The sequence below is a fragment of the Temnothorax americanus genome, unplaced genomic scaffold (assembly GCF_048541705.1).
Source record: "Temnothorax americanus isolate GAGA-0224 unplaced genomic scaffold, ASM4854170v1 Scaffold23, whole genome shotgun sequence".
Taxonomy (NCBI): Eukaryota; Metazoa; Arthropoda; class Insecta; order Hymenoptera; family Formicidae; genus Temnothorax; species Temnothorax americanus.
Genome location: NW_027509371.1, coordinates 191,803 through 219,084, shown reverse-complemented (window position 1 = coordinate 219,084; position 27,282 = coordinate 191,803). Strand labels below are relative to the sequence as shown.

The window sequence follows — 27,282 nt, the reverse complement described above, 5'->3', positions numbered from 1 at the left end:
CCTGAGACCGCCTCTATACGCACGCTTTTCATACATTCACTCACTCGCCCCATAAATATCCTCGCGGTCACCTATCGCTCGTTATGCGTCACGCCGAAGATGGTCGTCACATCAAAATGTACGCGTCTCGAGAGGAATTAAGAGAATACTAATGCGATATATGGATACATTTGTATAGCGCGAGAATTATTATACTCTCCGAGGACGTGTGCCGATCACGATTCAAGTTCGTGTTACAAGTACTCATCTGCGTGCTCGGGAACCTCCTGCGCTTCCCTCGTTGGCTCTCTCGCCTGTTCCGGGGACCCTTGCCTCACGTGGCTGATAGAATGCTGGGCGGGCCGTATTGCTCCGCAGGAAGTTTGATTGCCTTATCCTGACTCGCCTCTCAATTCACCGTCAGTCTGCTCGTCGTAAGGCCCGTATTTAGAATTAAACGTGGTCGGCTCGGAGTCCCCAGAACGAAAGAGGCCGAGCCTCGCTCGGTCCCATCGATCACCGGATCGCGGATCGATGGGCATGCGCAAATCACCCGCCTCCCACTTCGGGAAATCATAGGGTGGTGGATGGTAGCGTGCTCGCACTATTACATCTCACATATTACATCTTACAAGTATGGGACAAACTGTAGGGGATGGTAGGTATTATTAAAAAAATCAATTTTTTTATGGAAAGTGTGAGTTGCTTGCTTTATAAGCGATTCAAACAAAGCTATATAAACTAATTTATTATCGATAATTCTAACATATTTATATGTAATCGTTGATTTTCCAAATAAAATATGTAAGATTATAAATAGCTAGTGTGTGTTTAATAGAAAATTGCGTATAAAAATAGTATTTGGAAGCAAAGTAAAATAAATATATATACTTCCTTGTTTTTGTTATTCAACGTACAGTAAAAAAATACACGATTTTAATGCATCGCAGAATCTTGATGTAATATTATCTCAATTTGTATAATTTTAATTTTTTATATCTTTATTAACAATGTAATAAATATCTGCGTTTTTTTAACAAAAATTAATATTTCTATTTTCTAAGCATGAATACTATTGCTTTTTCATCAATTATATTTTTACTATGCTGTTATTAAATTCATACTTGCTTCGTCATCGTGTAGAATATATGACGGTAAAGTAAGATACGGAAGTCTTAACCAGCTATAATTAAAAATGTTTCCTTTAATAGCATTTATTTTTAATATGATACTCTATTAAGATATCTTATATTTATCTTAACGTGGCAAAACATTTCATGTAGTAGTAGTAGTAGTAGTAGTACAGAAGTGGGAGGTACCACCAAGGTCCCTATCGGCCACTAGATCTAACTGATCCTCTGTGCCTTCCCACTCGTTTTCTTTGCTAGGTCTCGAGATACAATCCTGAACCTTGTACCAGGTTTATCAGATCTGTAACCCTAGCATTTTCTAAATCCTGGGGGGTTAAAAACATACTCCCCCAGGTTTTGTATCTTTTGCATATAAATGCCGGGCATTGGCATATTATATGTACATTGTCTTCTTTCTCGTCTCTGCAAAGGCGACATGCCTTTTGCTCTGCAAGCCCGAGATTAAAAAGGTGTGCTCTGAGTAAGGCAGAGTGACCAGTGAGCAGTCCCAACGCCATTCTCAGTTTCTGTTTACTTAGCGCCAGTAGTTCTTTAGCCCTACCTGGTCTGCTGTCTTTCATCAAAGTCCTGGCCTGGCGGCAGGTTTTTAACTTCTCCCACCTGGCCAGATGTTCCCTTTTCAGGCGACCTTTGATGATTTCTTTGCCTACTGCAAAGGGTATTCCCGTCACCTGGCCGATTGGTGCTTCATTAGCTCCCTTTTTGGCCAGCATGTCTGCGGTTTCATTCCCGGGTATTCCTTGATGCCCAGGCACCCATACTAACGTGACTTTGTTAGATCCGCATAGTCTTTCTAATGCTAGCATGCAATCCCAAACCAATGCTGATTCAGTAGTTGTTTTTGCCAGCGCTTGTATGGCTGCTCTACTATCCGAGCAGATGTTTATCTTCTTTCCCTTTGTATCTTTGTTTAGCAGGTATTCCGTGCACTTTAGGATAGCCAGTATTTCAGCTGTAAAAACAGTTGAGTGGCTTCCCACAGGAATACTTTCCCTGTGGTTTTCCTTCGGCCCGTAGAATCCTGCCCCGAAGCAATCATTAATGCCTGACCCATCAGTGAACCATAGGTCCACATTGGGATCCCCGACTCCCTTCAGGTCAGACCAGTCTTTTCTAGTTGGTATTCGTATTTTGAAGTGCTTTACCAACTGGTATTTTTTAAGAATTCTATCTTGTTTTGAAGTGAAAGGGTGTTTCTGGAACAGGTCGAGCCTTGTGTGTCCCAATCCTGTATTTCTCCATTCTCCCTGACACTTTAGTCTGTATGCTGTGTTCCTTGCTGAGTTTACCACGGCCAGGTCCAGTGGAGGCACACAGAGTGCAATTTCTAGCGCCTCTGTGGGGGTAGTCCTCATAGCCCCTACTGCAGCCCTTAGGTAGCTACCTTGTAGGCTTTTCAGAAGGTTCTTTGCTTCCACTTTCTCTGTTCTGGGCCACCAGATCACAGATGCATAAAGTAGTCTCGGTAACAGTACCGCTTTGTACAACCATAGTGCTATGGGAGCTTTGATGCCCCAAGACTTTCCCATGGCTCTTCTGCACATCCACATGCATGTGTAGAATTTTTTCCTGCTCTCTGCAATGTGTACTTTCCAGTTAAGTTTGGTATCTATATGTAGTCCCAAGTATTTAACTGAGGTTGTAAAGGGGATTACCTTCCCCCAGAGCTTAAGAGGCTCAATGGGTTCTGGTTTGTATTTTCTAGTGAAGACCATTATATTTGTCTTTGATGGATTAACCATCAATCCCTTGGCCTCACACCATTTTTGGACGATCTTTAGGGCATCTTCCATGCGGTCCCTTAGGGTATCTAAGAAGGATCCTGTGATCACTATAGCTACGTCATCCGCATAGCCACAGGTCAGGAACCCCTTCTTTTGTAGTTTCACCAAAAGATCATTGACTACTAGGCACCACAGCAGAGGGGACAGAACCCCACCCTGCGGGCACCCCTTGCTTGGTTTACCAGTGATACTAATATTACTTTGCGTGACTGTTAGGTTCCTCCCCGCCAGCATATCCTCCACCCAGTCTACTAGCGGTTCCGGGACCCCATGTGCAATCATTGCTTCCTTAATGGCCTTGTTCGAGGTGCTATCAAACGCCCCTACGATGTCCAAGAAGGTTCCAATAGCGTATCCTTTCGCCTCCAGCTGCGTCTCTATCTTGCCTATCAGGTGGTGTAGGGCAGTTTCCGTAGACCTGCCCTCCCTGTAGGCATACTGAGCACTGGCTAGAGGGTGGTCCGCTAATGGTCCATCCTTGAGAAACCTATCAATTAGCCTCTCCAAGGTCTTTAATAGAAAAGAGGTCAAGCTGATGGGTCTATAATCCTTGGCTTTAATGTGTCCATTTCTGCCAGGCTTAGGTATGAAGACCACTCTAGTGGCTCTCCATGCTTGCGGGACATGTCTCAGAGCTATGCTTGCCCTAAATATTTTAGTCAATGGGCCTACCAGCTCTTCGAGTCCCTCCTGTAGGAGCAGAGGGAGTACGCCGTCCGGTCCCGGAGCCTTATAGGGCTCAAAGAAGCGAACCGCCCACTCCACCGCTTGTGGATAAACTACCTTTGCCGCCAACGCCCAGGCCCTGGGCTTATAAACGGCCCTAGGTTGTCGTTGTTTCTCCGTGGCTGAAAAAGATTTCTGAAATCCCGGGAAGTGAACCTCCATGAGATGATTCAAAGTCTCCTCAGTTGTTTCTGTGAATTCTCCATTAGGGAGCTTGAGACAGCTCCACTGTAGGTCACTCTCTTTGCAGAGGATCTTGCAGAGTCTGGATGCTTCTGGAGCACTCTCAATCCCCTCGCAGTAACTCCTCCACCCCGTTCTTTTGGCGTTGACTATCGCTTTTTTGTAGTTTCGCTGGGCAGCCTTATGCTTTTCCCAGGCTTCCAACGTATTTACATTTTTAGCCCTATTGAAGAGCCTTCTTACCCCGGCCCTGAGCCTCGATAGCTTTGCATTCCACCATGAGGCACCGGCCGAGGCATTTCTTGGCCTCAATGGGCAATTTAGTTCAAAGGATTCCCCGATAGCGTCGCTTACGAAGCTCGCTGCGATCTCCAGGTCCTCCTTTGTATGGAATTTGGTCGGCGCATTTTTTAGCCGACTGACTAAGTCGGCTCTAAAGCCCTCCCAGTTTGTTTTCCTGGGGTTTCTCCCCCACTGTTCATCTTTCTGTAAGTTCACAAGGTCAAAGCGGATCTGTCTGTGGTCGGACCCTGAAGGTTCATTTGAGACCCTCCATCCCGCCACCAGATCCACCACACCCCTCGTGCACAACGTAATGTCTATCACTTCCTGTCTTCTAGAGTCCAGGAAAGTGGGTTCTGTTCCTCTATTTAAGATTTGTAAGTTAGTGCTCATGATGAAGTCAAGTAGGCTCTCCCCCCTTGGTTTATGTCGGAGCTTCCCCACACCAAATGGTGTGAGTTCGCATCACAGCCCAAGAGGAGCTCTAGTCCCCTTTCCTTCGCATAAGTTACTAGCTCTATCATGTTTCTTTGGGGGGGTAGTTCCTCCGAATCGTAGGGCATGTAAACAGACCCCACTATCAGGTCCCTGACCCCTCCATCGTCTGTATTGAGTTTCAGCCTTACAGCTACTAAATCGCCGTCGCTGAATTGTGGTAATAGACAGGCATCCAGACCTTTCGCCACAATACAGGCTCTTGGTCTTTCTGTGTTGTCTGCTTTGAACAATTTACCACAACCTCCAAGGCCCTTAATGTGTCCTTTGACGAGCCACGGCTCTTGGATGAGGAATAAATGCTTTGTGTGCATCACAGCTGCGCACCTGGCTAGAACCGCCGAGGCGCTTTTGCTGTGATGCAAGTTGATTTGAGTGAAGGGGATATTAGAGCCTGCCATCGATTAGGCAGTCTCCGATCTATCCTCCTTCTTTCCTAACTCCCCCCTGCGGTCCCCCCCAGGCAACCTAACTGTCGCCTGGCTGAGTCCGCAGAAGGGTTTAAAGTTGAGCGCTTTAAGAGCACTCAACGCTCCCTCCCCAATAAGGGCAGCGAAGTGGGTGCTCGTAGCATCCCTACTTTCGCTACCCCTCGCGACCACCCAATCCGCGGCTTGGAGACCCTCATTTTGTCTGTCAAGTAGCTCTATCGCTTCCTTGACAGGCATCTTAGGGTCCTCTACATGCACTACCACTCGATGCCGCCTAGGCAGCTCATCGAGCCGCATCGCACGCAGCCGGACCCCGTTAAGGTCTATTACCGAAGTTAGGCTTCGAAGCCACCCTTCGGTTTCTACATCGGTGCAGTTAAAAATGACTGCACCGTCCCTATCTGAGGTGCCCTTGAAGGTGGGAGCTTTAGTACCCCTCGCAATGCTCAGGATACTTCCCCTCACCTTTTCCTTCAAGAGAGCAACCTCTTGTTCGTTCAGCTTTCGTTCGGGATACTCCATGGGAACCATGGCCACCCTCACTAGGCCGGATGTTATCTGGGCAAAAGTCCTCTGATCTGGAGTGATTTTAGGCCTTTTGCCCAGCTGTGCAATGCTGGGACTGGGTGTGCTCTGTTCCGATCTGGGACGTTTGCCCGTCCCAGCGGAAGCTCGCTCCCCCGTCTCCAGCGCTGCTGCAGAAGCAGAGTTCGGTTCTGGAGCGGGCTTTTCAGCGCCGCTGCTCCCCTCCATCTGCTTCTGTTTTTTGTAGCGGCGACGTGCCGCTCCACTAAATTTTTTCCGGTTTTTACCAGCTTGTGGTTGGGCCTCATTCGGCTCCTTCCCCAAGCTGCCCGGTCTATTTTCCTCAGGTCGCTCGCCACCTGCTAAAGTGGCCACGCCCTGGAGAACCTCCTCGTACTCTAAATTTAATAAATTTGGCATTTTATTCCCACGAGTACCGCGGTCGCGCGATCTCACCCGGGCAGAGCCGCGAATGCCCGGGGCTTGGCTGCCCCCGAAGTCCGAAGGGGTTTCTCCCGGAGGTCGCCCGGTTTCCGGGAGGCACCGTTAGTGACGCAGCACCCCCTGCGCCACGCAGCCATCAGCACGGTTGCTCACACCTTGGCTTGGGGGGTTCCTTTTGGTCGGGCGCGCCCGGCTACACCCCTGAGCGGGTGATCCCCGTGCGCGCCCTTAAGCCCCTAATTAGTAAAATCTTAAATGATTTACCGCAGATTCGACATCACACTAGACTCGTGACGACTCAAAAGAAATTCCCAAATATCTTTTTGCCCGACAACATTTCTACAACGGAGATTGCTAAGTTGTCTAACGACGAGAATTGTTTAATGATCTTTGGTTTCGATATTTTGACAAAAAAAAGTAAGAAATTATACAAACAGTTGCTTATCTTTGTTAATGCCGCAAAGTTTTCTACTGACCCTAGAGAAATCCGGTTCGGTCTACGATTATTCATGTCTGAAAATATATAATTTGGATGTTATACTGGAGAAATGTAAGATCTCTTTTATTTGTTTAAACCTTACTTATACACAAAAGATGACTCAATTCCCGGGGAGGGACGTGTATTTATCGAACGAGATATTTATTAAAGGGTATCCGTAATTTTATTTTAATTAACACGGGCTACAAATATCGCTCTCCTGAGACCGCCTCTATACGCACGCTTTTCATACATTCACTCACTCGCCCCATAAATATCCTCGCGGTCACCTATCGCTCGTTATGCGTCACGCCGAAGATGGTCGTCACATCAAAATGTACGCGTCTCGAGAGGAATTAAGAGAATACTAATGCGATATATGGATACATTTGTATAGCGCGAGAATTATTATACTCTCCGAGGACGTGTGCCGATCACGATTCAAGTTCGTGTTACAAGTACTCATCTGCGTGCTCGGGAACCTCCTGCGCTTCCCTTGTTGGCTCTCTCGCCTGTTCCGGGGACCCTTGCCTCACGTGGCTGATAGAATGCTGGGCGGGCCGTATTGCTCCACAGGAAGTTTGATCGCCTTATCCTGACTCGCCTCTCAATTCACCGTCAGTCTGCTCGTCGTAAGGCCCGTATTTAGAATTAAGCGTGGTCGGCTCGGAGTCCCCAGAACGAAAGAGGCCGAGCCTCGCTCGGTGGACAAGACAAATCTCTATTAGTTAATTTCAGTGTTTACGCCGATTTATTTTACAGTAATATTAATTAATTTTTATTGATGAAACAACTCTTAAAAGATGAACTTTCATATATACTATTTCATGAAAAGTTTCTCACGCAGTAAAAAATACGTAATTATTGTGATCCGTTACATTCTGCCCGATATAGTTGGCTATAAACATATACGTGACACAAGCAAATACAAAAAGAAACGGAAATAAGAATTCCTCAACATTATTTCTAGATGATGCAATCTGAAAAATCTTTGGAATCAATTTCTTGACACATTTATTGGACAGTATTTCTATTAATATGAATAACTTCGGGACAGCTCTCATACATTATTATACAAATTCAAAAACATACTTGAAATAGGTTGATGCTCACACAAACCACTCCACACGTTATTAAGCAAAACATCATTATCTCGAATGCGGACAACAAATCTTTAGACAGTCTTCCAAAACAAAAAGATATTATTAAACGTAGGTATTGCACGAATATTGTCGACGTAAATACAAACTTCATAGCTTGCCGGTGAATGTCGACCGCATAAATTATGCCCTCGGTCATCAGAATTTTATTTTTTAGCGTAATGTTTTGTAAAATGTTGACACTCATTGCATGTTCAATACGATAGCTACAAATGTCGTGTCGCAATTATATAGCAATTTATTAAATGACACAATTCTTCAGCTAAAAACAAACTTTTACTAAAAAAATTTTAACCATGTTATACATATAAAGATAACACTTTTGTGTATAACTTGTATAACAGCCCTAATTATTATTGGACCGTTATATAATATGGTAATTTTTACGTCTATACTCCTACCTAGCAATTCTAAACATTCCACAGGTATGTTGAGCATATGTAATAAGCATTGTACCTATTGCTACCATTACAGTCGTTCCGATGAAAAAAGCTACGTACATATGGAACAAAATCAAATAGAAATACTTCTCTTGATCGACGAAATATTCCGTTATAATGAATAAATGACGTGACCGTTGGTGAGATATATTCATCGGTACATCAATATTAATTAAATTTGATCAAAATTGAACTATAATACTAAAAAATAGTCGGAGCACCTAAAATAATTTTGATTGATCAAGGCACAAATTTTATGAGTAATTTAATGAAAAGATTTACTAAACAATTCAAAATTAAACAATATAGAACAACTGCCTTTTATCCACAAGCAAATGGAGCTTTGGAAAGGTCACATTTAATATTAGTTGAATATTTAAAACAATATGTAAATAAATTTACAGAATGGGATGATTTACTAGAATATGCTACCTTTTCATATAATACAAGCACTCATGAATCTACTGGATATACTCCATATGAGTTGGTATTTGGAAAAACAGCCAGACAACCATCCAGTGAAATTGTTAATGACATTAGAAAGGAAAAGACATATGACGATTATTTATATCAATTAATGACAAACATTCATGATTTACAAGAATTGGCACGAGAATGCTTGATTGCATCAAAATTAAAATCAAAATATTATTACGATAAAAAGATTAATCCACAAACCTTTCAAATAAATGATCAAGTTTTCCTTTTAAATGAACCAAAGAAAGGTAAATTAGGAGACCAATATTCTGGTCCACATATAATTACAGATATTTTACCTAATGGAAATATTAAACTCCTTTTCAAGGGAAAGTCAAAGATTGTTCATTCAAACAAAATCAGAAAAGTAAAATCTAAATAAGATTAAAAGTGTACCGCGCAACATTTTTAATCTTATAAAATTAATAAACCTTTTCTTAAATTGTAATTAATACAGCTGAAGAAGAAGACTCCGAAGAAGATGATAATCACAATAATCACCCTACTTCTCAACTTCCAACCAATACATGGAATCATCGGGTACGACTGCGGGACATCAAACTTCAACGTGACGACTATCTCATTATTGGAGATTGAAGAATGTAACATACCGTTAATAGAACCACATGTAGAAGAAACTAATATTCAATTATTACAACTTGCGAAATTTGACACAATCTATGTAATTCAATGTAAAATTTCGATTTCAAGAACAATTTATTACTGCGGAATGCACTCACATATAGCGACTGTAACTAATGCACAAGCAGAATATATTATCGATACAACGATTGACCAATGTAAAAATATGCGTAAAACCGGAACACTTATTATAAATGTTAATAATGTAATCAACGGGTTAAAAGTAAATCAAACAACATCGCGACCAATCACTTTTGCAGGATCAGTAACAACAGACGGACAATGTTTCGGAACACAATATTCGGATCCCTATGGGACATGGCAAAATGTAGTTGTGCAAGGAATAATAACTATTAGTCTAAATTCACATCAAGCAATAACTAATATAGAAACGAATCAGATACATTTAAAAACAGGAACAACCTGTCAATATTCAGATGGAAATTGTATAGACATCGAAGGAAAATATACTTTTTGGGAAACAAAATACCCGATGATTATTGTAAATTCAATCATTATGATATTTTATATGAAGGGAAAGCTAATAAAATGATTAGTGATGTAGATAAAAATTTGCAAATAATTTATTCCTTGTCAACTAAAGACGTCACTTTTGCGTTAACACAAACGGGGGAAGAGCTTCTTTGTGGATACACATTAATTAAAACAGAGCATCCAAAACTTGTAATTCTAGAAATTAAAAAAGGAGAATCTTTTGCGCATAAGCGCCAAATATCAGTAGAAAATCTAGATATTTTTGCTTACATAAATTCAAAATTTATTTATGTGGAAAGACATATACGCACACAGATGAACCGTTTATACACAGACATATTAACACGACACTGTAATTTGGAACGACAAGTAATGAAGAACGCACTGACCCTAGCAGTCCATGCTCCAGACGATTTTGCATATCAAATTATGAAAGGACCCGGATATATGGCAGTGATCTCTGGAGAAGCTGTACATATAATTAAATGCACTTCAGTGGACGTTAAATATCGACACACGCAAGAATGTTATCAGCAGTTACCAGTATTTAAAGGAAACGAAACATATTTCTTAGCGCCGAGGACACACATCTTGTTTAAAACATTAACACAGACTACATGCAGCCGTATAATACCAACAATGTATCTTTTAAATGACGGATGGTATCGAATAACACCGATTTTGGAATACAGTAAATCACCAGCGATAATAAAACCGAACAGTAAACCTACGTGGCAATATAAAGATCCTGGACCTTTGGCAGCAAGCTGGCGGCATTTATACTAATAATGAACTTGAAAATTTAAGAGAACAAATTATGTTCCCAGCAGAAAGAAATGGAATTTTAAACACTATGGCGCGCGGTGTAAAGGGAGAACCAGTACAAACACAAGGAATATCACTCTCTCACCTTCTGGATGAAAATTCATTGGAAAAAATAACGGAAAACGCTTGGAAGAAAATTTGGGGAACGTTTTTATCTATTGGCAATGCAAGTGCAGGAGTAATTGGACTATATTTTTGCATACGAACAATAAAATTAATAATGGATACCGTCGTACACGGCTATGCACTTCATACCATTTATGGATGGTCAATATATTTAATTGGAGCACTTTGGGACTCAGTAACAAATTTGCTGTTACATTTAGCAAGAGGAACAACACAGGAAGGAAAAGATCAAGCATCTCCGAAGCAGGAGTTACCAGAAACAACATTAACACAAGTAATAACAGAAAATGAAAACTCGTGCCAATAGGATTTCCTTTAACCTATATTCATGCCCAGAAAAGGGGGCAAAAGATCCCAAGTAAAAAGGATTAAATTTCAAATTAAACAAGTTATTCAATTTAATCAAGATCCTTTTTCATTATTTCTCAAATTAAAGAAACTAGAAATTGAAATTCAAAATAATAAAGTTTGCACTTTTACTCCATACAAATTAATTCCTTTGGATTTTAAAATAGATTTTCCAAATTTTAATTTTATAAATAAATCTGACCCTCGTTATAAGATATATAAAATTCGTTATCTCTTCGGACTGGACTAATCGCACAACCTGGTCCAAATCCTGGGTAAATAACTTAAATGTTTTGACCCAAAAACGGACGAACTAACTTAATCTTGAAAGTACGTGACAATAGAAAGACAGTTTTTTTTAATTACAATTAAGGAAAAATATACAACTTGCAATACGTAATTATATATGTATTTTTTTTATTTAAATAAAACACTATGTATTTTGTTTGTATTATTTATGTCAAAAAACTTGGCGCTGCTAGACCTCAAAATTTTAGGTCAGCCTGGTGTGTATGTGCGAGCGAGTGGATATGGGCAGTGTGTGTGTGTGTGTGTGTGTGTGTGTGTGTGTGTGTGTGTGTGTGTGTGTGTGTGTGTGTGTGTGTGTGTGTGTGTGTGTGTGTGTGTGTGTGTGTGTGTGTGTGTGTGTGTGTGTGTGTGTGTGGGTGTGTGTGTGGGTGTGTGTGTGTGTGTGTGTGTGTGTGTGTGTGTGTGTGTGTGGGTGTGTGTGTGGGTGTGTGGGTGTGTGCGAGCGAGTGGATATGGGCAGTGTGTGTGTGTGTGTGTGTGTGTGTGTGTGTGTGTGTGTGTGTGTGTGTGTGTGTGTGTGTGTGTGTGTGTGTGTGTGTGTGTGTGTGTGTGTGTGTGTGTGTGTGTGTGTGTGTGTGTGTGTGACGGTGAATAATGCGGCTTATGATTAAGTATAGGATAAGTTAGGATAAGTTTATATTTTTAAAGCGATTAAAATTAAAAAAGTATAGAATAAGTATAGAATAAGTAATATTTACATTTGTAAAAGGTCTCTCTCTCTCTCGAATAATGCGGCTTATGATTAAGTATAGGATAAAAGGTTTCTCTCTCTTTCTCTCTCTAGCAGCGCCAAGTTTTTTGACAAGAAAAATTTATGTATTTTAATAAAATATTTTTATTTTTTGTACTGTTACCTCTGTAATTCTTTGCGATGCAATTAAATCTTTTAAAATACATCAATAAACTTTGTATTTAAATACCTTGTATTCCCTTGTTGGGTTTAAATATTTTAATAAAATATTTGTATTTTGTACTGTTACCTCTGTGTAATTCTTCATGATTCATTCTTTTATTCTAATCAAAGAAAAGCAGTGGTAATATTATACCTCGAAAAAACCTAAGTAACAAGTGGTAGACATAATCTTTGTATCTCGAAAAATACACTAAGAAAAAAAATTGTTAGATCCAAGAAATATTTAGTTCGATACGTTCAACTAAACATTTTAGTTAGTTAACTAAATATTAATTGTTTCAACAATTTATTTCGTTTCTTTAATCAAGAATTAATTAATTCAACTAATGTTTAGTTGAACGTATCGGACTAAATATTTCTTGGGATTGACAAATTTTTTTTCTCAGTGTATGTTCTCTGTAATTGGCGCTGTAATTTAAAAAAGATATCATTTCTGTTTTGTAATTGTAATAATAGATCACTTGAAGCGCAACTCATTTTTGATAAGGTAACGTAATTTTGTGATGTGTATCACTTGAGTAATAATTTTTTAGAAATAAAAATACTACTGTTTAGGTTTTTTCGAGATTTTTTAAGATACAAAGATTATAAAGATCTACCACTTGTTACTTAGGTTTTTTCGAGGTATAATACTACCACTTTTTTTTTATTAGGTAACAACATATACACTACTATACGTGTACTTGGCGCCTTTTTTTACCTTTTTTTAAAAAAGGTAATTTTGTGCGGATATCACGCCTTTTTGTAGTATATCTTATAAACAGTATATAATACAAGGTATAAAGCTAAAAGTGTTACGGACTATTATTTCTAAAGAAAACAACAATTTAATATTTTGCTTAGTTTTTTTTAAATAATAAACTGTAACCCTTTTAGTTGTACACCTTTTCCTCTGACGCATTTTGTTGTTATATAATATCGTGATATGTGCACAAGCTGAAACAACTTGTTTGACAAAATAATGGTCAAAATAATCTTCGCGCGGATAGTTACTCTCATTATCTGAAGTAATTAAAGTGAGAGAATCTATCATATCGTGGATGAACGGCAACGATAAATTTTTAAAACGGACATTTTGTTGCGCATCCGTATAGAGTGTATCAGTTTAGATATACAGTGTTGCACTGTTACATATATATCAAAATTTTGATATAATAATAAGCAAAAGCACATTATCGTATCATGAAATTAATATACGCAACGATCATATGATGCAAATATGCATCGTAATGATATGACGTAAATATGCATAAAGTATATATCTGCCTGTACATACCTTTTTCAAAAATTGATATATTGTCTTATTATTTAATAGTATTAATAACAGATACTTACGCAAATTTCTATTTGCAGCTGACACCATTAATAGTATTAAAATGTACCTCGGACCTTGTTACCAAAGTGTTGTCTACTGTATCTTTCTTTACAATATTTATAATAAAATATAACGCATTTCGTTTTAACATTGAAGTTGTAAGTTAATGGCTTACAGAGCATCCGTTAAATAGGATAAACTTGTCTGTTAAATATATTTTAATAGCAAAAAATATTTTAATATTTACAACAATAGTAATACAGAAAAATATAATAAAAATTGGCAGGTGAAAAAGTTATTGATGGAGCTTCAACATATACTTAACGAATTAAGGGACAAAAACGAAAATGCTATTGCAAAAAAATATAGTTGTATCGCTAATCGTTACACGATTGCGTTTACGGGTAAGGCAATGTTTATTGATTTTTGCATGTAATCATATTTTCGATTTGATATCTAACAATAAACTGTCAAGTGGAGTGAAATAGACTTTAGCATATTATAACTTTCATACATACATACATTTATATATGATTTATTTTATTGCATGGGCCTATTAAAGCATTAATATCAAGTATTTGCATTAAATGGCAAATGTGCTTATAAATTGAAATAACTATCAATTTTGCAATAAAATTTAATTTTATTAAAAGATATTTCATGCCGTACACACATGTGTACGGTATATATAAAATAGTTTTATAATATTACACCCTACAAATGACAATTTATTTACGCTTTTCAGCACTTGTAGTTGGTGGACTATTTGTTAGTATTATAGTTCAATTTTGGTCGAATTTAATTAATATTGATGTACCGATGAATATATCTCACCAACGGTCACGTCATTTATTCATTATAACGGAGTATTTCATCGATCAAGAGAAGTATTTCTATTTGATTTTGTTCCATATGTACGTAGCTTTTTCCATCGGAGCGACTGTAATGGTAGCAACAGGTACAATGCTTATTACATATGCTCAACATACCTGTGGAATGTTTAGAATTGCTAGGTAGGAGTATAGACGTAAAAATTACCATATTATATAACGATCCAATAATAATTAGGGCTGTTATACAAGTTATACACAAAAGTGTTATCTTTATATGTATAACATGGTTAAAAATTTTTTAGTAAAAATTTGTTTTTAGCTGAAGAATTGTGTCATTTAATAAATTGCTATATAATTGCGACACGACATTTGTAAGCTATCGTATTGAACATGCAATGAGTGTCAACATTTTACAAAACATTACGCTAAAAAATAAAATTCTGATGACCGAGGGCATAATTTATGCGGTCGACATTCACCGGCAAGCTATGAAGTTTGTATTTACGTCGACAATATTCGTGCAATACCTACGTTTAATAATATCTTTTTGTTTTGGAAGACTGTCTAAAGATTTGTTGTCCGCATTCGAGATAATGATGTTTTGCTTAAGGGGATGCTAAAGCCGTCCAAATTACCGACAATTCATTTCAAAGCTCTCATTTTGAAACGGCTTTACAAATCGCAAAATCCTTTTACAGGAGTAAAGTAGAGGTACTAATGAAGGGTGGGATTGTCAAATAATTAGTAATAATTGAAAAAAATTTTAAAATGCTGTCACCTCAAAACCTTATTTTCTGATATAAACAGTTGTATACGTAATATGTACGAAATTAAACTTTCCCACCCTTCAGAAGACGTGCACAAACAATAACATACCTTTGAAATTGAGATTGAAAGCCTGGAATAAAAATGAGAGCTTTGAAACGATCGTGTATATTTTTCACAAAAATATTCACGCAGAGCAGCAATTATGTCACAGCAGTAGTTCACGGATCTTGCGAGAGATGGCGAGATGGCGCACGCAGCTGTGGGCAGTTTCGGGGTTGGCTACATTGTCTGGTTTCTACACAGCAATCGAACCAGCCCCCCTATTCTGTAACTCTTAACGACAGTTTCGTTAAGGCTATTCTACAATTGCGTAAGCGTAAGGTTGTAGGAGTAGGAGTAGTAGTAGTCGTGAATGTTGTACAACGGTTCAGTCTACAATAAAGTAACGATACGTTGTAAACTTGATTACAGCAACCAATCAGAGTGCAGCGGAAAGTACAGAGGTCAAGGCACTTCCGATACTCGTCCAGCACAAACTTTTCATTTATTGATCTTTGTGTGAAATGCATCGTTTTTTCCATAATAATTCGTTGCTTCTCACCAATCAATTCTCTACACGATAATAAGTTTAAAAAAGTTTCATCTTCCTCGTACTGAGCACTTTCCTCGTATTCCATGATGAACACGTACCAAAAACATTACAATAGAAAAAAAGAAATTTTTCGGATGCCGAGAAAAAATGTTATAACTTGACTCTTGAGATCTTTATAGCGGTCTTCGGTTCGGGATCGCGTGTATTTACTGTTTCGACAAAAACAATTATGGCAGCGCGCGGCGTGATGACGCGTAACAGCACTCTGATTGGTTGGCTCTTACGTTCACATCTGGCGTAGTCGTGAAAGATGAAGTTCAACCATCTTCCACAACACGCTTTACAACCGCAGTACCGCTCTACAACCACGCCGTACAACACTCTTACAACCACTTACGACCACGCTTACGCAATTGTAGAATAGCCTTTATCGTTATACTTGCGTTGCGCAGATATTATGTATAGTAAAACAGCTGCGCAACGACAATATAACGATAACGAAACTGTCGTTAAGAGTTACAGAATAGGCCCCCAGGACAGATATATGATACAGATATCTCGTTAGGCATTTTTACATTTTTTTCAATTATTACTAATTATTTTACAATCCCACCCTTCATTAGTACCAAAACTTTACTCCTGTAAAAGGATTTTGCGATCTATGAAGCCGTTTCAAAGAACGAGCTTTGAAAGGTATGTGGTACAGATATCGCGTCAGACATTTTTACATTTTTTTCAATTATTACTAATTATTTTACAATCCCACCTTTCATTAGTACCTAAACTTCGCTCCTGTAAAAGGATTTTGCGATCTATGAAGCCGTTTCAGAGAACGAGCTTTGAAAGGTATGGGGCCCGATTTTCTATCTACAAACGTAAGCGTAAACTCTGCTCTAACAGAAAAGCTGCAAGCTTATTGGCTAAAAACTGTGCGACAGAGAGCAAATCAATTTGCAGCCTTTCTGTTAGAGCAGTGTTTGCGCATATGTTTCTCGTTAGAGAATCGGGCCCATGTGGTACAGATATCTCGTTAGGCAATTTTACATTTTTTTTAATTATTACTAATTATTTTACAATCCCACCCTTCATTAGTACTTAAACTTTACTCCTGTAAAAGGATTTTGCGATCTATGAAGCCGTTTCAAAGAACGAGCTTTGACAGATATGTCGTACAGATGCCTCGTTAGACAAGGACAGATATCTCTCGTATTATTATTTCTTTCTCTATGTATGTAATTTGCATGCACCCATTTCTTCCTCTCTCTCTCTCTCTCTCTCTCTCTCTCTCTCTCTCTCTCTCTCTCTCTCTCTCTCCCTCCCTCTCCCTCTTTCCCTATCTCATTGCTGTCCCTCTCTCTCTTAGTACACTGGGTAGCGTATACACTTAGTATGGTAAAATCAGGATTTTTTGGAAATCTAGGGTATATTTGAAGAAAGAAAAACGGTAATGTTATTTAGGACAAAAAACTCTGTTTATTATTTCGTTGATAAAATGTTGAGAAATGTAAACGAAAATACATATATAAATGAAATATATGTTACTCTACACCTTATTCTCGTAGTGCACATGCTGTTAGAGTGGCTCCTATTGCTATCCACGTGTGCTCTATTCTGTTGGCTGACCTGCGTGTGATACGGCTAGTGTCTCTAGTGACACCGTCATGATCTGATTGGCTGACCTGTGTGCGATCGATCTCGTGTGTCGATCGATAGTCGACAATCGATAGCAGTGCGATATCTTGGAGTGGGTTGGCTGCGCGGCCAGGGTTGGGTAAGTATTATACTCGATGTATTATACGTGGTTTCTTCCATGTATTATACATAGTATAATACGTCATAGGGTTGGGTTAGTATTATACTCAATGTATTATACGTGGTTTCTTCCATGTCGTGAGTTCAATCATGTATTATACGTATGATGGCGCCACTATAGATTACGCGATTGATAAATTGATAATAGTTCCTGTTCTTTTTAGCTGAAGTTTATGCACGGTAACAATGGTAACCTAACCATCTTTAAATTACGAAGAAATTAAACAAGTTAATTATTAACTTAGAAAATATGAATCGCGGAGGTAGGCCGTGTCATAAATATTGGGAGGAGGGAAATTTTGAAAAATATTACGAAGGCCAAAAACTGTTTGCATATTGCAGTTATTGCAAAAAAGTTATACGGCACAGTGCCGAAAATAGGTTAAGAGATCACAGGTAAATAAACAATATGTAATTTTTTATTTGATTTTTTTTTAAATTAGTAAGTTATACTTGCAATCTTGTCTCCAATTTTTTGTTCAGAAAACAGTGTCAAGAAGATAAACTGCAAAACGAAACTGTCGAAAACCCCGGAGAAATAATTTTCATCGTGGATGAAAATATTGAAAATAATGCAGACGTTTCAGCCACTTCACATTCTACCGATATTTTAATTACAAATACATCTTGTGTAAGTATTTATAACATTAAAAGTTATTTATAACATTCAGAATAAAATGGAAAAAGAAAAAATCCGAAAATAGGAAAAAGTAAGACAAAAGGCTTTCTAATAGTTTCTTTAGTAATGTTATACTTAAAAACTGTTATTAATGATTGTCTTGGAAATGAGTTCGTTGAAATATATTTTCCATTGAGATTTTTATTCTTTTTCCAGCACGATAAGGTCGATAAGTATTGCGTTATGTGATTTAACTCTTTTTTCTACTAATTTTATTGTTTATATTATTTAACAGAATGTAGCAAGTTCTTCATCGCAGTTGCTGAAACGTCCAGTGTTGTTGCCAATTGATGGCAATCAGGAAGGATCATCCAGCAACAAAAAGAGAAAGCTTGATTCTTTTGTTGATAAAATATCGGATGCAGACAAATCTGTTATCGACAATCAACTTATGAAATTTTTGTGTGGGTGCAATATTACTTTTGACGTCGTAGAATCTTGCCACTTTAAAAATTTGATAAAGTTGCTGAAGCCTGCTTACAAACTTCCTTCTAAAGACATCATGAATACCACACTTCTGGATACAATGTACCAACAATTGACAAAGAATAATTCTTCAAACTGTGAGAAGTTGGACAAAATATTAATGGTGTCACAAATAAATCACACAGCAGATATAAAACACATTATCGGGGTATTATATAGTAAAAACAAAGAAAATTTGTTTCTTAAACTCTGGACACTCGCTGGCAATGAAAATGATGTAAGTGAGATAATTCACGATGCTGTAAAAACAGCTAAGTTAAAATACAACGCTGATGTTTATGCAGTCATCGCAGGCGACAATTTATGCATAAATGACAATGGACTTGATCTATGGTTCTTCGAGTGCCAAGCCACAATTGCTAAAAAAATAACAAAGTCGTTATTAAATAATCCACTTATTTCAAAAGTGAGAACTTTATTGAATGCATTTAATACTCCTCAATTGAAGCAAGAGATTATAAATCGTGGTGGAATGAAATTTGAACTACTGAATGACAATGAGTCTTGTTTTTTCATTAAAGATATTCTCAATGCTTGTCTGAAAAATAGGCTTATTATGAAGCAAATCGTAGCTACTGGAGAATTTACATTTCAGAATGATATTATAATGACTCTATTCGATAGTACTTCTTCGTCCTTTTCCTCCTCCTCTTTTGAAGAAGATTTGAGGAAAATCATATGTTTGTACGAACATTTTTGTTCACTAATTTCTAAATGTGAAAACTCCACTGAAAGCATCGCAGATATTACTGAAGAATGGTTAAAAATTGAATCAGCTATCGTGGAAGAGTATCGTGGTTGTATGGATGAGATTTGTGAACAAATTTCTTCGATTATGTCACCCATGTTACTGGCAGCAAATTTTTTGCATCCAGTGTATAGGGGACATATGTTTGAAAATAATACAGAACGTGTCACTGCAGTTTTTGAATATCTGCTTGGAGTCTTAGATAGCGAAGGATTGGATGACTACCATGCTTTTTCAAAAGGAAAAGGACTTTTCGAAAAACTGTCGCAACATAAAATTGTAGACCCAGAAAAATATTGGGATTATGCAGAAAAAAAACATCCGAGTCTAACAAAATTTGCTTCAAAATTAATGCAAGTACCTGCTTCAGTTTTGCAAATTAAATTCCAATCTTTATGTAAGAATGATATATCTAATGATAATGGAAAAATGATTGAATTATATTATCAGTTAAAATTAAAAGATAAAAATGTTACAGATAAATATTAGTTTAATTTTTAAAAAGTTTAATATTTTTTAATTAACGAGAAAAAGACTGTTTTTTTTTAAATAAAATAATTACATATTATTTTTTGTTAAGTTAATCAAAGAATTATAACATTTATGACAATGTTGAGAAAAAACTAATTTGAACTAGTCTGAAGTAAATAAATTATTACTATTACTCGACTATTACTGTACTCAGAGCTGTGTATAACTATGTACTAAGATATATAAACCATTTGTACATGATTGTATATGTATTAAGATATATAAATCATTCATGCAATAATTTTCGAATTTATTCAACTTACATTTATTGTTTTAAAAAAGTTTCACACATATGATTAATTACAAAAATATTGAACAAAATACATAAAAACATATTCCATAAAGTATACATTAATCAGACTTAGAGAAATTGTATTCGTCCCATTCGTCCGTCATTTTTAATGAATAGTATATTTCAATCAACTTTTGGGATCGCTCAGCAGTTAGCCGATTTCGTAAATCAGAGTGAATAAAGGACCAATTAGAAAATACACGCTCAATTTGAGCTGAAGAGGCTGGAATTTTCATCAATTTCTCTGCTAATCCACCAAGAAGAGAGTACGTTTTTCCAACTATAAACCAGTAAGTTTGAGGAGATTTGATATTTTTGTTATTTAAGGACTTAAATATGCCTGTGCCATTAATGAACGCCTGCACATCAGGATGATCAGGTGGATTTTCAATGTTCAATTCTTTACCGAGAAAATCATAAACTTGACGTCGATATTTTTCAAGATGCATAAATCGTTTACCTTTGTAAACAGGATGTAGATAATTAGCTGTTAAAATTGCTGGTCTTAAAGCTTTTTCTAATCTATCTTGTAATATTTTCTCATAATTAATATTATCTGTTGGTATGCTTAATTTGAACCATTCTTCGCAAGCATCTGCAATGCTGCTATTGGAACGTTGGCATTTATTTATTATCTCACACACAGGATCAAAAATCAACACGTAATCTTGAAGCCTCATCTCAAATTCGTTACTAGATAGAATTTCTGATATGTCAGTCTGAACAACGACCTTTCGATGTTTTACCAATTCACGCATAATTGATAAATTGCTTAAACAATTACGAAATGCATCTCTGTGACTGCACCAACGGGTTTCACATGCAAGAACGATTTTTTTCCCTCCTCCTTTCACGAGTTCTTTCTCTGGTCCTGGCCGTTTAAATTCTTTCAATAGTCGGTTGACGCATTCAGCAAATTCTCTATCGATTAAAGATTTTGCTAATAAATTAGCACTGTGACTTGCACAAGTCACATGCCAATGTTCCACAGATTTACCCATCGATATCATGGCAGAAGCATTGTCTGATACGATAGCATATATACGAATATTAAATCTATTACTAGCCATTTCCGTAGCTTCTTCAACAACTTTTGACAATGCAGCTCCTGTTTCTCTCACACCAGTTAAATCCCATGAATTAAGATATATACTTTTGTCCATTACAGTATGTATGATACAAACAACCTGGTGAGTATTCGCAGCAGAATTTTTCCAGCCATCAATTACTAGTACACCTTCCGTGTTTTGGTCTTTCCTAATGGAAAAATATTAGAATTTTTCATATTATTAATACGAATTGGAAAGTTTTTTAGAAAAATTCAGATAAAATAAAAATAATATATTTTTTGCTAATATATATCTTTGTAGAAATTTGAATAAATATGAGAAAGTCTGTGCAATTTATCAGAAATTTTTATACATACGAATACTGAAATATTCCGAAACTTTTTATCCAATTTTTTCTGAAAGTATCTGAGAAATTTTATCATAACTATCAGAAGATAGATATTTGAAATATTTTTTCAGAAATTTTTATAAATACTATTTCTTGCAAAATTTCTGAGAAAATATGAAAAAAAAATGAGAAATTTTTTCACCAGGGCTTTGTTGTAATTTCTTCATGTACCGCGTCTAACAATTGGTTTGAAAGCTTCTTTCTTGTTGGCACTTTATAATTAGGATTCAGCAAATTCACGAAGTTTTTGAATAATTTTGATTCCACCACATTAAAGGGAATGTTGCAGCTAAAAAAGAATGTAGCTAACGCTAGATCAATTGATTGATCGGAAGGATAAGGGCGTTTTGCTCCAATTTTCTTTTGCTCCATTTTTTCCTGATACTCCAGAATTCCTTTTGCTTCAGAATTTATTTTATAATCTGCTGTATGTAGATGTAGATATGAATACTCCAGAATTTCTTTTGCTCCAGAATTTATTTTATGATCTGTTGTACGTTGTACGTATGTACAAATGTACATACAATGAATATGAGTATAAGATCATTAAGATCTCATGATCTGTCAACTTTCCAATAAACATATAAGGTTTCGACCAATCGCATTGCGCCGAGTCGAGCAACGTGATTGGTCGAAACCATATACCGTCTACGTCCTGTGTGCAGGAGCCATTATGGTTATGTATAATACGTTTCCTACGTTTCATACGTATAATACAGTTTCCTACATGATAATGTAGGAAACTACCCAAATGGTCAAATGACCCAACCGCTGCGCCCATGCAGCGCACGTGCAGCAGGTGTACCAAAACTATTGCTGGCTCGGCGGAATTGTGCGCGGGGTGTCAGCGTGTGTTTCACCCAGGCTGCGTTAAAGCGTATCTCGCCACCAAGGCAGCCAGTGACTGCTGTAAAACCGGGCTGTCAACCATGCCGCTTACGCCCAGGGATGCACACGGGTCTCGCGGCGTTGCTTCTCTGAGTGCAGGGGCTATCGCCCCCTCAGGCGCGCAGCCCTCTACCGATGCATTGCTGCAGTCGATCTTGCGGAAACTTGATGAATCCGATAAAAAATTCACAGCCAGGTTCGACGAGTCGGATCGGAGAATCACTGCCTTCATCGAGCATCAGGAATCTGTGAACGCTGACTTTGCACGAAAACTCGATCAAATACCTGTTTTAGTGAAAACTGCGTCAGACCATGGAGATAGAATTGCGGCATTGGAGGCGGGTGGCGCGCACTTGTGTGGCTCTCCTGGTCACAATTTGTCTGCGGCATCGCGTGTCTCTCGAACATCTGATATTATAATCTCGGGCATTCCGGGCTATTTCACTGACAAATCGAGTGAGCTTGTTAAAAGCGTCTTTCTAGCTCTCGATATTTCTCGACTTTCTGCGGATGTTCTCGAGACCCGGGATGTCGCGGTGGGCGCGTCTGCGGCGCTCGGTGACGGGCCGGCCTCCATCTCTATCCCTGATTCTCAGGCCCGCGGCTCTAAAAAATCTATCATTGTCGTACTCAAGTCGCGTGAGGTTCGCGACTATATTCTGCGTGTCATGCGTCGTAGGCGGGGTTTATCCATTGAGGAAGTTTTCTTCAAAAACATTCCCGGGAAAATATACATTAATGAACTCCTTCCTACTGACACGTATAGCTTGTTGCGTCGTACACGAGAGAGAGCTAGGCAGCGGGCCTTTAAGTACGTATGGTGCAGGGACGGTCTGATCTTCGTCCGTAAGAACCAGGGTCTGCCCTCGATTTCTATTGCTTCTGAGGCTGATCTGGCTAAGCTTCAGTGACCGGCTACAGCAGATGTCGCTCCTCCTGCTTCGTCGGGTCGCCTCAGGGTGCCATTACATGGAGCGCGGAAACGCGGAAACGCGGAAGCGCGGAACAGAATAGTAACTAGATTCCGCGTTTCCGCGAGTTGAGTCCCGCACGTTTGAACGGAAAAGCGGAATCCGCTATTATCGTGTATGTATGTATGTATGTATGGCTGCGTTTCGATATTCACTGCCAGTACTTAACGCAGCCTATGTATGTACCCTGGCTTGCATATAAGATATACTTCATAATAACCATTAACATGATGTTTGGATCTATAATATTATACTGCCACTTTTATTAAATAATAAAGTAATCGAAGAGTATGTGTAAAAGCTTTTTTTTCAATGTGATTAAACAGCTCCGAAATTTGATGGAGTATACTGTATCCGCGTTGACAACGGATTTTGACGCGTTCGTTCCGCGAGTTTGTTTCTCCTTATATTACATGGAGCACAATTTGCGCGGAAAAGCGGAACAGTATAGTGACAAATAGACATTTGTATTCATTTCTTAAAATTGTGTTCACTTAATTCATTGCAATTTTTATTAATATGCTTATCTTTTCAGCTTATCTATTGAATACAAGCATTTTAATCAATAAATACCGTTAAAAATTAATATTTTATAATTCTCCGTTCCGCTTTTCCGCTCAAAATATGCTCCATGTAATATTAAGGCATTCAAAACAGACGGAACGGATCGACGGAAATCTAGTAAATTTTGTCTTCCGCGCTTCCGCGTTTCCGCGTTTCCGCGCTCCATGTAATGGCACCCTCAGGATTGCTTGTTTTAACGCCTGCTCCCTTTCTGCCCATCTTGAGTCAATCCAGGTCTTTTTTATGTCTAATTTCTTTCACGTTATCTCAATCTCCGAGACCTGGCTTCACTCGCATATCTCCGACGATTTAGTTCGTATTCCGGGATATTACTTGTTGCGTGCTGATAGGGAGGGCAGGGAGGGAGGGGGTGTTGCATGCTATATCCACGACTCGCTGCGTGCGCGGGTTTTGGCGTCGTCGCCGCCCGCTTTCTTGAACGAGCCCGAATTTCTCGTTCTCGATATTCGTGGTGATGCATGCGAGCCTCTCCTATTCTCATCGATGTATCGTAGACCTAGAGGAAAGAATTTTAGCAAATATGTTGACACTCTCACCACATTCATGCATAACTACAGAAATATTATCATTACAGGTGACCTTAATTGTAACCTCCTTGTTACTTCATACGAATCTAATTACCTCAGGGACATGGCTTCACAGTTATCGCTTAACATAGTCGATTCCCAAGCGACTTTCCACACTCGTTCATCCAACTCATGGTTAGACGTCTTTATAGTTGACAGCTTGAGTAAAGTCTCATCGTTTCGTAAGTCTCATGCTCCCTTCATCAATGGCCACGATCTCATTGAGTTATCTTACTCTTTTCAGGTTCCGTCTCTTATTTCTCGCACCTTGGTCCGACGCAGCTTCAAAAGGTTTGATGAGCAAAAATTCGTGCAATCCCTCATCTCCGCATTGTCTTCATCCTTTCCAGAGGACTTTGGTCACACAAACCTTGGCGAGCCTGATCTTGATATCATTCTGAACACAATCACCAAAAATTTTACTGACTGCTTGGACATACACGCGCCTAGTCGCACTTTTCGCGTAACTCGCCCCTCTGCGCCTTGGCTCACTGATGATCTCTCTGCTAGATTTCGACATCGCAATCGACTCTACAATTTTGCCCGTAGATCCGGCAATATTCTCGACTTTAAAATCTACAAACTATTCAGGAACGATCTCACGGTTGACTTGAGACGAGCCAGGGAGAAATTCAACTTGGAGAGATTGAGTACAATCTCGGATCCATCCAGACTGTGGCGTGAACTTGCCAATCTTGGTCTTATCGACTCACCTCTTTCCTCACCGCTTAACCTCTTCTCACACGATCTTCTAAATGCTCATTATGCCTCCATTTCCAACTGCTTTCCTCCTTGTTCACAATCTCAGTTCTCCGAAATAATTTCATCTATTCCACCTGTCGAGCCAACTTTTAGTTTTTCTCCTACATCTTATGACAACCTACGCTCCTTAATGGCCTCTTCATCCTCCGCTTCTCTCGCCTCTGGTTGTGATCACTTGCCACTATACCCTATCACCTTGGCTTTGCCTTCCATCGGTAATCTTATTACATCTTTCTTCAATAGTTGTCTTAATTTAGGCTACTTTCCATCATTGTGGAAGCGAGCCATATTACGCCCATTGTCCAAAGTTAAATCACCATCTTCTCCATCTGAAACAAGGCCCATTGCCAATCTGTGCGAGCTCTCCAAGTTATTCGAAAGAGTTTTGCACAGCCAAATCACTGATTTTATCAACTCTCACCATCTTCTCGACAATCGGCAGTCGGGGTACCGCAGAGGTTTCTCCACTCAGTCCGCTCTATTGCGACTGTTTCACGACATTAAATGCGGTGTTGATGTGGGTGAAGTGCTGATCCTTGTCCTCTTTGACTTCAGCAAGGCCTTCGACACTGTCTGTCATCTCCTTTTGTTGACCAAGCTTAGAAAATTGGGTTTCTTTAATCTTGCTCTTAAACTAATCTTTTCTTACCTTACAGGTCGCTCCCAAGCTGTTGTTGACTTGGATGGTGAGCTCTCTGATTGGCTCTCGGTCACTTCTGGTGTTCCTCAGGGATCCGTTTTGGGTCCTCTTCTGTTTTCCTTATTTATCAACGACATTGGCGCTCTTCTAAGATTCACTGAGCGCATCATATTCGCCGACGACACTCAGATCTATCGCAGATGCCTTCTTAGCCATCTCAACACTGCTCTGCAGCTCGTGGCTCACGATGTAGGTGTCATCTCTGAGTTTGCTGCGGCTAACGGGCTGACTCTCAATCTAGGCAAATCAAAGGTCCTAATTCTGGGAAGCAGGCACCAAGTTCAGCATTTAAGCATAAATGATCTTCCTCTCATTTCTGTAAATGGCACCTCCATTCCATTTGTTAGAGAGGCGCGAAACCTCGGAGTCATCATGAGCTTTGATCTTTCATGGAGAAGCCACGTCTTGCACATATCCAAGAGGGTGCACTTCACGCTGTATAAATTGAAGTTCCACAAAAACTCACTATCACACAATCTGCGTGTCAAACTTATTACTACCTTGATTTGGCCCCTCTTGGATTACTGCTCACTCGTTTACAACGATGTGTCAGACGAGCTCAACACCAAGCTTCAGAGGCTTATCAACTGTACTATTCGCTTCATCTTCAACCTTAGGCGTGACGCACATATCACCCCCCACCGTCATCGTCTCGGCTGGCTGTCGGTTAAAAACCGACGCCTGTACTTTCTTGGTGTTGAGATGTTTAAAATTACTCACGGCATGTCTCCTGGCTGTCTCTCGGATATTTTTACTAGCCTTGATCCCTCCGTCAGACGTTCGTCACGTCTTGCGCTACCTCACTCTTTTCACATTCCTAACCACCGTACTGAGGCGTATCGCAGGTCCTTTCACCTCGCGGGTATCTACTTGTGGAACTCGCTTCCTATTGATGTCACTTCGTCATCGACCATCGCCATTTTCAAGCGTAAGTTACATGATCATCTTTTCTCGCGTGAGCTTAGCTCTGTTCACGATCCCATTGTGAGCCTCTCTGATCATTCATCGCTTCATTAAGAGTGTCAACATATTACATATTAGTTATAATTAGTCAAGTTAACATTACATATTAGTTATTATCAA

General features: G+C 38.8%; 3 protein-coding genes and 2 pseudogenes across 5 annotated transcripts; 3 read left to right on the top strand and 2 right to left on the bottom strand.

Moving 5' to 3' along the window:
• Positions 1–100: 100 nt before the first annotated feature.
• Positions 101–12,396, top strand: LOC143898427 (uncharacterized; annotated as a pseudogene). The gene is made up of 2 exons (XR_013257202.1): positions 101–637; positions 9,013–12,396. The product of XR_013257202.1 is annotated as an uncharacterized LOC143898427 (transcript).
• On the bottom strand, positions 6,064–8,593 carry LOC143898305 (uncharacterized; annotated as a pseudogene). Its single transcript, XR_013257171.1, has 5 exons — positions 8,544–8,593; positions 8,040–8,279; positions 7,728–7,844; positions 7,571–7,661; positions 6,064–7,458 (listed from the first exon to the last, which is right to left on the bottom strand). The product of XR_013257171.1 is annotated as an uncharacterized LOC143898305 (transcript).
• A 113-nt stretch (positions 12,397–12,509) lies between the features above and the next one.
• On the top strand, positions 12,510–15,369 carry LOC143898439 (uncharacterized). Its single transcript, XM_077407915.1, has 4 exons — positions 12,510–13,686; positions 13,815–13,932; positions 14,274–14,541; positions 14,738–15,369. The coding sequence occupies exons 1-4, from the start codon at positions 13,459–13,461 to the stop codon at positions 14,979–14,981; spliced, it is 858 nt and encodes a 285-aa protein (XP_077264041.1). The 5' UTR covers positions 12,510–13,458; the 3' UTR covers positions 14,982–15,369.
• A 2,121-nt stretch (positions 15,370–17,490) lies between these two features.
• On the top strand, positions 17,491–19,989 carry LOC143898423 (uncharacterized). Its single transcript, XM_077407890.1, has 3 exons — positions 17,491–17,929; positions 18,017–18,164; positions 18,448–19,989. The coding sequence occupies exons 1-3, from the start codon at positions 17,784–17,786 to the stop codon at positions 19,933–19,935; spliced, it is 1,782 nt and encodes a 593-aa protein (XP_077264016.1). The 5' UTR covers positions 17,491–17,783; the 3' UTR covers positions 19,936–19,989.
• Positions 19,990–20,021: 32 nt separating this feature from the next.
• LOC143898425 (uncharacterized) lies at positions 20,022–22,610 on the bottom strand. Its single transcript, XM_077407895.1, has 2 exons — positions 21,870–22,610; positions 20,022–21,526 (listed from the first exon to the last, which is right to left on the bottom strand). The coding sequence occupies exons 1-2, from the start codon at positions 22,247–22,249 to the stop codon at positions 20,329–20,331; spliced, it is 1,578 nt and encodes a 525-aa protein (XP_077264021.1). The 5' UTR covers positions 22,250–22,610; the 3' UTR covers positions 20,022–20,328.
• Between the last annotated feature and the right edge of the window lie 4,672 nt (positions 22,611–27,282).

Coding starts and splice junctions, on each gene's coding strand:
- LOC143898439 (XM_077407915.1), top strand. CDS start 13,459: ATGCATAAAGTATATATCTGCCTGTACATACCTTTTTCAAAAATTGAT. Junction 13,687..13,814: donor TTCGTTTTAACATTGAAGTT/GTAAGTTAATGG, acceptor AAAAATTGGCAG/GTGAAAAAGTTATTGATGGA. Junction 14,542..14,737: donor GGAATGTTTAGAATTGCTAG/GTAGGAGTATAG, acceptor GACATTTGTAAG/CTATCGTATTGAACATGCAA.
- LOC143898423 (XM_077407890.1), top strand. CDS start 17,784: ATGAATCGCGGAGGTAGGCCGTGTCATAAATATTGGGAGGAGGGAAAT. Junction 17,930..18,016: donor AATAGGTTAAGAGATCACAG/GTAAATAAACAA, acceptor TTTTTTGTTCAG/AAAACAGTGTCAAGAAGATA. Junction 18,165..18,447: donor TAATTACAAATACATCTTGT/GTAAGTATTTAT, acceptor ATTATTTAACAG/AATGTAGCAAGTTCTTCATC.
- LOC143898425 (XM_077407895.1), bottom strand. CDS start 22,249: ATGTACATTTGTACATACGTACAACGTACAACAGATCATAAAATAAAT. Junction 21,527..21,869: donor GAAATTACAACAAAGCCCTG/GTGAAAAAATTT, acceptor TTTTTCCATTAG/GAAAGACCAAAACACGGAAG.